Source organism: Chaetura pelagica, unplaced genomic scaffold (assembly GCF_000747805.2).
Source record: "Chaetura pelagica isolate M959 unplaced genomic scaffold, ChaPel_1.0 scaffold147, whole genome shotgun sequence".
In the NCBI taxonomy this organism is placed as follows: Eukaryota; Metazoa; Chordata; class Aves; order Apodiformes; family Apodidae; genus Chaetura; species Chaetura pelagica.
Genome location: NW_009954194.1, coordinates 5101223 through 5114942, shown reverse-complemented (window position 1 = coordinate 5114942; position 13720 = coordinate 5101223). Strand labels below are relative to the sequence as shown.

At 38.5% G+C, this 13720-nt stretch overlaps 1 protein-coding gene across 1 annotated transcript in view; it reads right to left on the bottom strand.

The window, feature by feature from the left end:
* SORCS2 (sortilin-related VPS10 domain containing receptor 2) overlaps positions 1-13720 on the bottom strand; it is a 505634-nt gene that overhangs the window by 347062 nt on the left and 144852 nt on the right. Inside the window, exon 2 of the mRNA XM_010003145.1 lies at positions 13356-13423. Within this exon, the coding sequence (XP_010001447.1) occupies positions 13356-13423 (68 nt within the window). The remainder of the gene's footprint in view (positions 1-13355; positions 13424-13720) is intronic.

The window sequence follows — 13720 nt, the reverse complement described above, 5'->3', positions numbered from 1 at the left end:
AAGGCCTCCTCAGAGGCTACCAAGCAAACAGAAAAAGAATGGTAACAGATTGTTACTATTTCTATAATAGATAACATTGTACATTTGCTCTAAAAAAATCCACAATTGGTACAAACTGCAGCTGGAATTTATTGTTAGTTGTAGGACTGGACTTGTAATCTGTGCAAATGATTGCAGCTCCACTTATTCCAAAAACACTAGCACTCTTTACACTAATTAAACCAATTTATTGTCCTGTCCCACAATAGGGCACATGTATTTTGGCCTTAAAGTACAGTTTGTTTTCAGGGAGAGAAGTTGGAGGGCCATGCAGGTTAGCACATTCCCAAGGGTGACACTGCACAGGTCATTTCTTCTGGAGTGACTGTTTTCTGGTAGTGAAATCACTCTCTTAACTTGCTGACAGGGAAATCCAGCTCCCAGCAATCATGGCAGCAACAACAGCTGCTACATCTCATGGGAATTTTACAGAGAGGGTGCAAAGGAAAATTAAATAATGGATATGCAGCACTCCATGGAGCAGAATGAAAAATGGGAGAGACCCTGTCTGGTCTAGGCTCTGCTTCAGTGTCATCTCAACACTTGCTTTGTAATGCGTATCGCACAGTAATTCACTTTGCTTCACCACCTGCGAGAGAGCAGACTAGAGCCTCTTCACAAAAACCATTCCAGTTAACAAGTCAGAATTTAAATAGAGATCCAAAAGAGGACAGAACCATAAAAGATAAAAGCTCTGATCATTCATTCTTTAATTTCTCACCCAACAAAACACTATGGCAAAATAGCACATTCAAGGGAACAACCATCAACAGAACAAATGCAATTTGACTCCCTTTTGTTTCTCATCCCCGGTTTTCAATGTTCTCATGGCAGAGACTGTGAATTGCGGCAAATCCATTAGCTCCTCATAGATTTTTGGTGTGGCTATGGTATATTCTGATTTTCAGAGCTAATGCTGAATTTGATTCCATGTCCTTTGCATTGTTTCCAGTTAACCTGTATCCATCACATACTCCACAAAATAATCCAGTTCTGATGGGACGATGCCAAGAGACAAGAAACCGTGCCTCTTACAACTTCTAAGTTCATGATCCCTTTTTTAAGCAATCAGCAGTTTTTACTCCAATTGCCTACATTTTACCCTTGAAACCCCATCAATCAAGGACAAACACGCAAAGAAGTATAGCTAAAATGACTCTAAATTGTCTAAAACTGTGTGAATCCAATGGCAGCAAAAACTGTTGTGTGAGGTCCACTCCTTGAATAAGACTTTAGCATTACCCACTTCCCAGGATTAGTACATTAATTCTTGCCCTCAAAAACCCTGCTTTGCACATTTCAATACTCTCACTTAAAACACTCTTCTAAGTGAAGGTTCATTTTTAAAAGGAACATAATTCTCCTTCTCTCAACAAAATTAATCGTCTTAATGTTTATGGTCACAGTGTCGTTTACCTGTGGTAGACAAATCTTCAAAAGGGAAAAAAAACAAAACACCCACAACTTTTACCTCTCATTCAGTCTGATTAATGCTTTATTTAGAAGAGCCCATGTTACAACCATTTATAGCACATCCTGCTTAATTACCTGGGAGTTGCTCCACAACAAACTACAATTCTCTAACTAGAAACAATAGGCTTGGCTTTGGTGCACAGATTACAGCAGCTGCAGCCAAGAGATGACATAAATTATGTACCAGCAACTAAATCAAAACCCATCAAAAATTCATGCTGCATAAGAAAAGTGAGGACAAAAGTTAATGCTGGCATCCCCACTCTTCTTACACTGAGAAATTCAAAGCAGACAAAACCAATGTTATCTTTTTCAAGAGGTGATGAAGTGACTTGGGTGCTTAAGTAATTTTTAGAAAACTGAATTTCCACCTGTAATTATTTTGGCACACTATTTTTCATATTCAGATAAATAAGGTAAGTATTCTAAACTATTCACCTAAGCACAGGGTGACTTATGTGAGGAGAGCAGCAGAGAGGGACTCCCAGAAGGCAGATTATCCCACTTCTACAAATGGGATAAAATAATTTTGTGTCACTCTTCAGAAGAGAAAGATCAGCAACCTGGAGAGAGTCCAGTGGAGGGTTACTAAAACTGAGAGGGAAACAGAGCACATGACAGACAGGGAATAGCTGAGGGAGCTGGGTTTGGTTGGTTTGGGAAGCCAAGATAATGGGGTATCTGATATCAGTCTTCCAGTACCTAAAAGAAGGTTATAAATTAGACAGGACCAGGGCACACAGTGAAAAGAAGATAGATGGCAAGCACAAGCTCCAAGATGGGAAATGCCATTTGACAAACTTTCACAGCGACAGCAAAAAAGCATGGGCAGAGATTGCCCAGCGAAGCTGCGGGATCTCGATCTTGGAAGATTTTCAGAACTGGACAGGATGAGGCCACGAGTGACCTGATTAACATCTGAAGTGAGTTCTGCTTCGAGCAGGGATTGTACTTAATTACCACCAGAGCTCCCTTGCAACCAAAATTATTACCTAAGTGTATGAAATACAGAAAAAACTGCCCAGAAAAGCAGACATCTAAATGGACAACTGGGAATTGGAAAACTCATGTCCTATTCCCAGCCCTACAAAACCTGCTAAAGAAAAAAGAAATAATACTGTTTATTGTATTAATATCAATGTGTATCAATTCCCAAGATGAAATCTCAACAAGTTTTCTAAAAACTCAACCACTTGGAAATACAAAGACCAAGACTTCTAGTTAAAGTGGAAATCAGAAGAAAAACAAGTACTCATATGTACTTATTGAAGTACTTTACAAATGTTAATGTGCCCTTTTAAGGAGCGACACCCAGCTGTAAGTGTGAAGTTTCTGGAAAACAATTCTGCATTTCTCTTACATTAAAAGGCATACCTGATGTGTATTTAAGGAAGAACTCAAGCTCTCCTATCAAGATAGTGCTGAGATAGGCACAAGGTGAGGGTGCTTTATGCAGCATATTTGTAACATGCTTTTCTGATTGTTAAATAATTAACTTTCTGTCCTGCTTTAATTTTATTTAAATGTGCTTCTTGGACATGTTCCACTCTGGAAAACCGATAGATTCATATTTTCACCTGAGGCCATATGGAAAATTGAAGCATGAAAGTTTTCACTCTGAGCTGCTACCCTTTTCCAGAAAGTGCTGTCCTCTCACAGTACAGGAGACTATTATCCCAATGCATCCTTCCTCTTAGCACAGAGAAGTCTGAACTAAGATAAGAATTGCACCAAAATAGCACCAAGAGTTTAAGTATCATGCACCTGAAATCATCATACATAGAAAACTCCATCATGTGTATATTTTGCTTCCAGCTAATTTTAACTGAGGCTAAAAAGTAAAATATTGCTGTATTTCTAATTTGACATGTCAGGCTGAAGAAAAAGCAAACTAAAAACTTTTGAAACCTGAGAGACCAGTATGAGCAGAGACACTGCCTAGGGTAAAGAGAGAGAAATACCAAACTTTAGTCAGTGTACTTCAGAATTTCTTTATGAATCACATTTTTCCATATACACTCTATTCCAAAGAGACATTACAAAATTAAGGAGTGGACAGCATATGGTAAAAATTAAGATAAACCAGTGATAAGTCCCCAAATTCTTGGAAGAGAGTAAAATTTAAAGTAATTTTCTGTCCCATGTGTTAATATTTTATGTTGAAGCCTTCACAACAGCGATCCTAAGAACAGATCAGCATTACAGAAAACTATCTGAATTGTACAGAAACCACAACTTTACATCTTCTTCCAGCCAGAAAGGAAAGCTTGAGAGGCTGGATATCAAAAGGTTGAATTACGTTGATGCTTTTCAGCTGAACTGCTAGTCTTTTTGATATCAAGAAAGCACACTTAACCGCTTTACTTGTTTGTCTGGCTTTTGCCCAGAGGCATCTGTATTTGAGTGATACTGCAGTGTCTTTTTATCAAGGGGCATAACTCGAACTGTATGCACCCTCTTCAAGAAAAACTATCTATTCATTTGGCAAAGAAAGTACATATCAGATCTGGAAAAAAACCCAAAAAAACTAATACAGACTGGTGTTTTTCAACAAACAGGCAATAACAGATATTTCCTCCTCTCTCAGACTGAAATTACAATTTCAGATCCTGTGATACAAAATTGGGGTCAAATGCACTCACAGGTCATATAAATATCTACATTCTGTCAAAGCAACTATGGGAGAAAATCTCAGCTGTCAGAAGGACATCAGTTTTGGAACAGCTTCAAAAGCCAGCCTTGGAACTGACATGTTAGGCAAAAATTCACCTCATCCAAATAGCAGCTTCTTTCAAGACCTGTCTGGACATCTTTCTGAGTGATCTGCCCTAGTTTTTTGGTCCTGCTCTGGCAAGGGGGTTGGACTCTATGACCTTCAGAGATTCCTTTCAACCCCTAATGTTCTGTGATTCTGTGATTCGCTAGTCTGATTATGGAGAAGCCAGGCCTGGAAGAGAGAAATCCAGTGCTATGAAAGAAGTGTGTCTAGGGACAGGGGTTTTAATAGGAGGCCACTAGGAGAGAAATTAAGCCGAAAGGGAAAGAGGAGAAGCAGAAGAAGGAAGGGACAAAACCAAATACCATATGAAAACAAAACAAACCCTGAAAAAGTAGCTGAAACTGAGTTTCAGTTGACTGACTAGTTATCTGTTCAGTGAGAGGTTGCAGAGAGGAGAAAGTCTCAACTAACCTTCCGTATTTCATAATGGCAAGCACGTCAAGACATTTAAATCTTACTGTAAACTGGGTTTAATTTTTGTAAACTACCCACACTCCCAAATTCTTCAACACATCATACGGTATTTACATTTCAAAAACTGGCCTATATGGAGTTCTCAATTGTCCAAATCCCTACCAGAGTAAAGCAGAAAAAGTTGCCTAGCAATACAAAGTTCATAATTAATAAGTTATGTGGGAAATACTGCCTTTGTTAAATTCACACTGAAAACTATCTTCCATTCTTCAGAGATAATGAGAGTATAAAACATTAACACTACATTTTTCTATACCATTCTGCATAATTAAATATGCAGCTGTTCATTCATTCAGCCCGAACAACCAAATTAATTTGCAATCAGCTCACAGGGGATGCCACAGAGCAGATCACACATACTACAGAAGCAAGTGAAGCTGCTGGCATGCCACATGCCACATCAGTGACACAAGGTGCCCGACACTAAGAGAAGCAACAGGGGTTGCAAACCAGCATTTTCAAAATAGCAGCTGGGAAAGGCACTTTGTCATTAACTGCCTTGCAGTGAAACTACAAGTAAGTGTTTTCAGATGGGTCTCATAGGATATCAGTGTTCTCTGATGGTCTCCTGTCCTTCTCAGGCTCAAGCCAAAAACTTTAGGAAACAAACATTAAACATCTCTAAATGTTACAGCTCTTTCATATTATTTGTATTAATGCAGCATTAGACCCCTAACACTTATGTGGTCCCAGTGCACCTTTACAATCAGTTCTCCAAATTATTTATATTCCAAAGAAACAAACTGGGCAAAGACTAAGCAGAGGAAAGCACAGGAACAGCAGGTTCTACAAACAAGGTCACACAGTAGGCTGAAGGTGGAGCCAGCAGCATCACTAGTTCCCAAGTGTAATTTCATATCTACTTTACCAGATGCTCTGCTAAGCCATGACTTTGGCCTTTTCAGTTTTTAAAAATAATAATAAAAACCTATTCAGATTTTTATACCTCATTCATCATCATAAAAACACAATGACCAATGAAACTGCTTTGATTGTGGTTTCTTATTTACTCCACTTTGCAGAGTGGCAAAAGAAACACTGCTTAATATATAGACAGTGACATTCCATCTGCCCCTAGGTTACAGGCCCTACAGCTCCCTGCTGTACTGGCCTGCTGACAGTGGGAGGTAATGGATGACAATGCAGCAAAGTATTTCTGATTAGCTAAAAACTGATGGCTCAACTGTTTTTGTACAAATTTAGTACAGAGGAATCATGCCACAATAAAAGCTCTGAGATTGCAATTCTCAGTTTGATCATACAGAAAGTGGATCATGGGCAGTGCCAATGCAAGCTTCCCTATTTTATGCTGGGGGGGGTGGGGGGCAAAACCAACACACACACAATTACAAACCCCACAGATGACTAATGCATAGAAGGACATTGTTTCTTTACTCCTCCTTCTAAGCTTGTCTGCTGAGGCTAGCAAGAAAGATTATTATTTCTTGTAGGGAGGCCTAGACAGTAAGATACCATGACAGATCTGAGGAAATGCCAGCAAAGTGGCTTTTCTGAACTTCCTACTGCTACCGACCCAAATGGGTTTGGGGTAGCAAAGGCTGCTTATTCTATTATGGTCATTCTTAGCCAAAAGGAAACCACTTAAAACATAAATCTGTGGTACAGTTCCCACAAAATCTGTGCCTATAAAAAAAATGTTTATTACACTAGTTCCAGTTAAAGCAATCAGAAATTCTATGACTTAGGTTCAAGTTACTCAAAAGATGAAACAGGATTCTTATACCATTTTAAATAAATGGCTGATCCTTCTTAGTAAAGTGACTGACAAATAATGAGTTATATGTCACAATTACAGAATCATCAAGGTTGGAAAAGACCTTCAAGATCATAAAGTTATTTAACTACATTTTCAGGAAGAGGATTAAAGAAAAATATTTATGAGGAAAGGCTCAGAGCTGGGACTCTTTAGCCTGAAAAAGAGAAGGCTGAGGGGAGACCTCAATATACGTATCAGTATCTAAAGGGTGGGTGCAAAGGAGACTCTTGAAGAACCAGACTTTTCAGTAGATCCCAGTGACAGAACAAGGGGCAATGGGCACAAGTTGGAACAGAGAAAGTTCCATTTAAATATGAGGAGAAACTTCTTTAGGGTGAGGGTGCCAGGGCACTGGAACAGGCTGCCCAGGGTGGTTGGGGAGTCCCCTGTTCTGGAGATATTCAAGACTTGCCTGGATGCAGCCCTGAGTAATGTGCTCTAGGGAACCCTGCTTTAGCAGGGGAGTTGGACTGGATGATCTCTAGAGGTCCCTTCCAACCCTGACAATTCTGTGATTAAAAATCATCAACCTGTGAAGTAGTAAAATCCACACACTCCAAGAGGTATTTAACATGCCCAACATACATGCTGCAACCAGGTCAAATAAACACAAGTGTCCCTTTGCCTAATTATATAAATCACAGCTTTCCAGCAGGATCTTAATCCATAAGTCATATTCTTTGTGTATTTACAAATTAGTTTAGAAACATGTAACCATTTGAAATCAGTATCACAGGTCTGAGCTGTTGAAGGCTTGAAAGTGTAGTTATGACACAGCACTCTCATCTTAGAGCAACAGATATCCAGTAAAGAATTTTGGATAGACTACTTTGGTAGCTTTTACTTGCTTATGAGAATTTTTTTCTCAGTTCAGACCTTCACACATACAAGACATTTTTAAATGATATACAATAACCTCCTTAAGCTAAGTTCTGTGCCCTGAAGCCACTTAAAAGACCTCTCTTTCAGAGGCGACTACAGGTCTACTCAAGAGTATGGTTCCCAGCATCCACAACCAAAGCTCATTCCTTTATTGAATGGCCAAAAAGCTACTGCCAAAACACATGATGGGATGAGTATAGCACCATGGTAACAGCAAGGTTATTGCCAATGTGATGGGTCTTGGTCTTAGGAAAAACTATGGTGGGTCATGTGTCCATCAGAGCACACACTACAGAAGCACACTGCAACACTGGCACCCTTTACATCCTTACATCAATACCACTGCCTGTTAAAAACATCGACAGCCATCTCTTCAATGTCTTGCACATTCAAAGATTTGTCAAGGCATGTTCATTTCCTTTCTCTTTTACATATTTATCTTACCTGACACCCATAATAAACCATTGCTGATAGAAAGTGAATGTAGTGGATTTCAACTTAAGTATGGATTTACAGCTAATTTTAAATGCCTAGAATAAATTTAAAACAGAGGCTTTCCTGCACAATTCAACTCATAATGATGCATGGTAGAGAGTTAGCAAGACAGAAATTGTGGCAAAGATAATACAAATCTTTGTAATGCTATTAGGTGAATATAGAAATATGATCAAACAGAACATAAAAATCTGTTGTTCAATAAGATAAATAAAACTTTAATTTCAGGACTGCCTTTTCAACAGTACTGCCCAAAACCTTTTCACAGTGGAACAGGTGTAAATAAGGATATAATAGGAGAACAGGTATAATTGAGGGCAGACTATTTTGATGGCAAAACCCGCATTACTCAGGATAATGCATTAGTCAGAGAAAGCACAACTAGACATTAGATCCCAAGCTGAATTTACTGTGCTAATAATTAGAAAGCCATTTCTTTTTTTTTTTTTTTTGTTTTTACTCAAAAAGAGAGAAAATTTGATATGGAAATCACAGCCTCCATAACTCCATCCCTTGGGGCCATTTCTACAAAGTCACTTTTCAAAGGAGAACCACAGTATAAGACCATCTGGAAGCACAAGTTGCTGCAGAATACAGTTGCTTAGTTATTAAGCAGCAGTTCACACCAAGAAAGAATTTCACTGGGGCACCAGAATCTATACTGGGGTTTTTTTGTTTGCTTTTTAATTAATTTCAGGAAACAATTCCAAGACTTCAGAAACAAATGTCCATGCTCATTTTCTTGCACTCTGTAAGCCACACAGGGTCTGGAAATTTTACTTTCCTGAGTGGCATGTTGTTCACTGCATCTGCCATAAAAGAATCTCCTGCTCTTCGTAGCCGGGTTTTAACCTTAGTGTAGGCATGCACCTTCTTGTACATGCCCAAAGCACCACGTGGTCCCCGTACATTGATTACTACTGACGGCCAGTGGACTTGTACAACTGGGTCTTGATCTGCATACAAGGGAGGCTTTTTGTGGGTGCAGACAGAAACAGCTGTGCCACTAGACAGAGGATTTTCCTGACTCCCTGAGATTTGCCAAGTATCATGTTGTCTGCGACGCTCACCCAGATGGCCTCAACTCCAGCTGCCCAGCCACTGACCTGGTACTCAGCCTCCTCACACAGCACTGCCACTTATCCCCCACTTTGGGCTGCATTTCACAGAATCACAGAATTGTCACGGTTGGAAAAGTCCTCTAAGATCACAGCATTTGGTGCAAGGAGTCCACTATGTTCAGCTGGGATATCCAACCATTTTCAAGCAGGCAGTCTGTTTCTTCATTTAGCAGTTCATTATTGACAACATGGGGCAAAATATCCTAACATGTCTAAAAATGGGCCTATTTGGGGTTCAGTGTGCAATGCTGAGATGAGTTAACAGTGCATTTAACATCAAATAATTCCATTTATTGTGCTGTAGTGAAGCAATAACAACATGGTGATGCCATTGGGAACAATGGCAATTACACAGCAAGTCACTTTAGCACTACCATATCATTACAGCTTGATAACATGCAATCAAAACTTTATTAGCAATCATCAGCAGCATCTATTATTCACTGCTTAGATCAAGCAAATAAGAGGAAGGCTGCATGCATACCAGAAAAAAGACTCTGAGCCAGTCTAAGGACAAGTTGGAAGCCAATTTTATGGCTATAAAGTGTTAAATCATTGCATAACTTTCAGAAAAAAAGTCCCCATCTCAGTTGTCTCATGTATAAAATTGAATAATAAGAACAACAACATTTCCAAGAGACATTGTTAGGATTCATTAACTCCAGTATTAGCATTCATTTCCTAGTGGCTACCAAGTCAAAGTTCAAGTATTTCATTTTAAGATTCAAGTACATGCATCTAAAGTTGAAGGCATGCAACATACACAAGCAGATACCTGGGGGTGTAAAATATATTTATATAATATATATATTTGTATAATATACATTTAAGCACAAAGTGGTCCATAAAGCATACAAAAATACATACTCAAGTATCTAGCATTCTAAATGGTCTAGCTACACCTCATTGTAACCAGACATGGCTGCTACTTGTAACAACTTCAGATGTTTTAATTATTCAGCACCATTTTCCCAGTTTATTCAACAATGAAAAGATTCTAAAGTACCTAAAAATTAGGCCTGTAACCTGACCTGGGCAAACAAGCATAAGTTACCTAAACAAATTAACAATGATCATGCTCTGCAGAGACACAATTCCATCACCCAGATCCACTTCCCATAAATAAATAAATCTTTGCATAAAGCCCCTTCCCACAGGCACGTAGCTCCAACTGCTGTTTTCTCCACCATTTGCATTACTCTTAAAAGTCTGATTGCAACTCTAAGGTGAGTAAGAACAAATAAGTACCTCTGGACCACCAGGTCATCCTGCCCTTCTCATTCCCTGTTCCACTAAGCAAGGAAAAAAGAACAATTCTTTTGAGTGACAGGAGAAAAAGAAAGAGATGACAAGTGTTTTAGAGGAAAAAAAGAAAGCTGTTGTTTCAAAAAACAGAAGAACCAATAAATACCAAGCTAGGACAATATTTACTGATTGGCAAGATAAGAGTGGGAGATTAACAGCATTAAAAAAACTAACCTGGTTGGAATTGATCATGTTATGAAACAAGTTAATTTTCACCTAGAGACTTAGAGAATATCAAGTGCCTGATAGGATCCAGCTGGGCAAGATAGGAAGAAGAAAAACATTGGACTAATTCAGAAAATAAGGGGACAGAAGCCATTCCTAGTAGGGCACAAAAACCTCACAAAAATTAATGGGTTTGTCTGCTGAAAAAAAACCCCTGTGTAGCATTTTTCACACCTCTTTTATTGTATATTTGTTTTGATGCAAATGAGAGGAATTCAAAAGAGAATCAAACAAAAAAGTTTAAAAATACATACATTGTGCATTCTGGGCAGGCTGCCAGTGGGAGTGCAACACCCCAGCTCCATCAGCAAACATGGAGCTTCTACAACTTACATCCCACCGTTTTACACAGAGGAAAACAGAAGTTCCCTGACTTCACAGACAGCTTCATTCAGTATTTATTTGTATTTTATTTAGCACAAATAATGAACCACATCTCAACAGAGAGAGGCACTATTTGCTATTTTTGCACCAGTTAGTCCCATCTGTCCTTTTCAAGATCGCCGCACTTTGTAAGTCCCCCAGTCTGACACCGCGTGTGCCGCTTTTAAGCCGCAGTGGGCAAAGGAAGGAGGCAAGTCCAGAGCAGAACGTACCTATGGGTGGATCAGCTACCACTCCTGGCCCAAGTGCAAATCTAAGCACTTATCTTCTTTCAGCTTTTCCATTGTAGTTTTATAAACAACCAAAGCATCTGGTACATCTATTACTTGTAAGTAAAAGGGCCTGATTTTCCTGTGATGCACACTAACAACAGTTTTATTTGAATGCAGCTCACACAAGTTCTTCTTTACACCAGCTGTCAGCAAGGTCTGAGTGACCTTGTTTAAAGTGTTTATGTTCTCAAAAGAAAGCAACATTAGCTGAAGCCTGTTTTATGTTTAATTTGAAAGAGCAGAGAGTTTATTTTGAAAAGTCCAACTGCATAAGTTTAAAAGACTTCTATGTTAGATTAAACTGAAGTATGGATAGCAAAATTTGAAACACATCACATATTTTTTCTAGGCCAGAGGCACATGACAAGAAAGCAACAATGTGTGCTTACGCAGTTATGGGAGCATCCAAATCACCATTTGGTAGTCATCTTTGCACAAGATGTTGGACAAAAAACAGAAACAAATGTTCAGTTAATTTCCTATCTTGTAAGTTTAAAGGATAATTACAAATGAATCATCATAGCCCTAAAAAGGCCAGTCCTCAGCCAGTACTATGCAGTCTCTATTTAATCATACTTTCTTTCCTGTACACCCCCTTTTTTAAGCCTAGAAGATTCTTTTTTATTTAAATCACCCTTGTGTCACGTGGCCAGTATTGCCTCTGGCCAGACAGTACTACTCAGCCACTTTTATGACAAGGTATTGCAAAGATACGCCATCACTAGGAGAAATCCCATAAGGCTCAAAACAAGGAACAAGGCTGGTGTGCAGCATGTCCTGCTCCCTATTCCCTTGCCCTCTCCTTTTCTTTGATTGTCTCTATAACATTTCTTACTCACATAGATGAAGGCTGGGTTCCCATATAAGCTCTTGGGACAGTATAAAGTTAACAAATTCCTAAACCACAAGGTATTAGTTAACACATTTGTTTCTACACCTGAAACTTATGGGTTGGACAAGAAATTCCCGTGGACTCCTGATGTTAGTCTCCAGACATTTATAACAACTACTTAGATATCCTAGCAGTATATTTCAAGAATATTTCTACTGCTACAGATAACCCAGCAAAAATAGCATAACAAGCATTGGTATCATAGTTTTTTAAGACAATGAAATACTTTAACTTATTAAGTATACATAATGGGTCTAGCAAAATATTTGTGGTGGGAGATTTATACAGACACACAGAACATTAGAGCACACGAATCCTATCTAGCAAAAAAAAAAATAAACACATCAGCAGATAACCAGATTTTAGGCATCTGGATAGGAGCTCTCATTCAATAATGAAGCACTTAAATGAGATAACTTCAAATAGGTTAACGTGTTATTCTGTACTCTTTCAGGTGCATACACTTCTGCAAACTAGGTACCTGTTAACAATTTACCTTGAAAAAACAAGACATCTCAACACACCAACAGGACAGAAAAATTATAGTAATACATTTCCTCTAGGCAAGCTTATAACATATACACTTGTGAAGAAAGCGAATGTGTTGGGAAAATATTAATCTTGGTCTATGACATTGAACTACTGTAATATAGGCTGACTCTAGCCTTGGCTTTGTGGCAATACACAACTGAGTACATAATTTGCGCTCACACAAACAAGTATATTGATATCCTAATTGACAAATAATACAGAAAGAAGAATCAATTTAGAAATCTTATTTTAATTACTACATGTTCCCAGTTTCATAAGACACAATACAACTTGCACTGGTTATATTTCATCCAGACAATCATGACTCCTTCCAAATCAGCATTATTTACTAACCTCAATAGAGTACCCAAGAGCAGCAAGAGCTCCAGACATATGTCAACATAATATGTATTCCAAAGTTTAAGTAACTTTGATACAAAACTTCTACAAAAAGGAAAATAAATGGCACCTTGTTAAGCAGCATCAGGAAGGTACCTCATACTGTCATAATAATATGTACTGTTAAAACTCATTTCAAGGTTTGTCTTATTGAACAGCAGCTCATTTCAGAAAGAAGATGAAAAGCTGAAGAGAATCTGGATAACAAGTCAGCTACCAACTCAACTCAGCAGCAGTTCAGAAATGGAAAAGAGACAGATACATTCTGAGAAATGTGGAAAAGTTACAGGAAAAGCAAAGAACTTACCTCCACAAAGAGCTCTCCAGCACTTTACCCATGTCTGTATGATAATACTTGGTAAGGATCAGGATCACCTAAAAAGAAAACAAGAATAAATACATTATTATATGTAAACTGATATGAGAAACAGAAGTAGATTATGGACAGCATTACCCTGGTGAATGCAAAGCTAAGGCTCCAGACAAAACTGGTTTGTTTGGCTTTTTCTTTTCTCTTTCTAAGAAAAGTGATGTCAACATTTGAAGTCTTCTGCAAACCTAGTGACTTGGTGAAAAATTGCCCATTTCACATAGCAGTGTAGTTGGAATAGTCACATAAATCCCCCTACCACATGACAGCCCACAAGCAGTTTGTATGACTTTCTCAGCAGG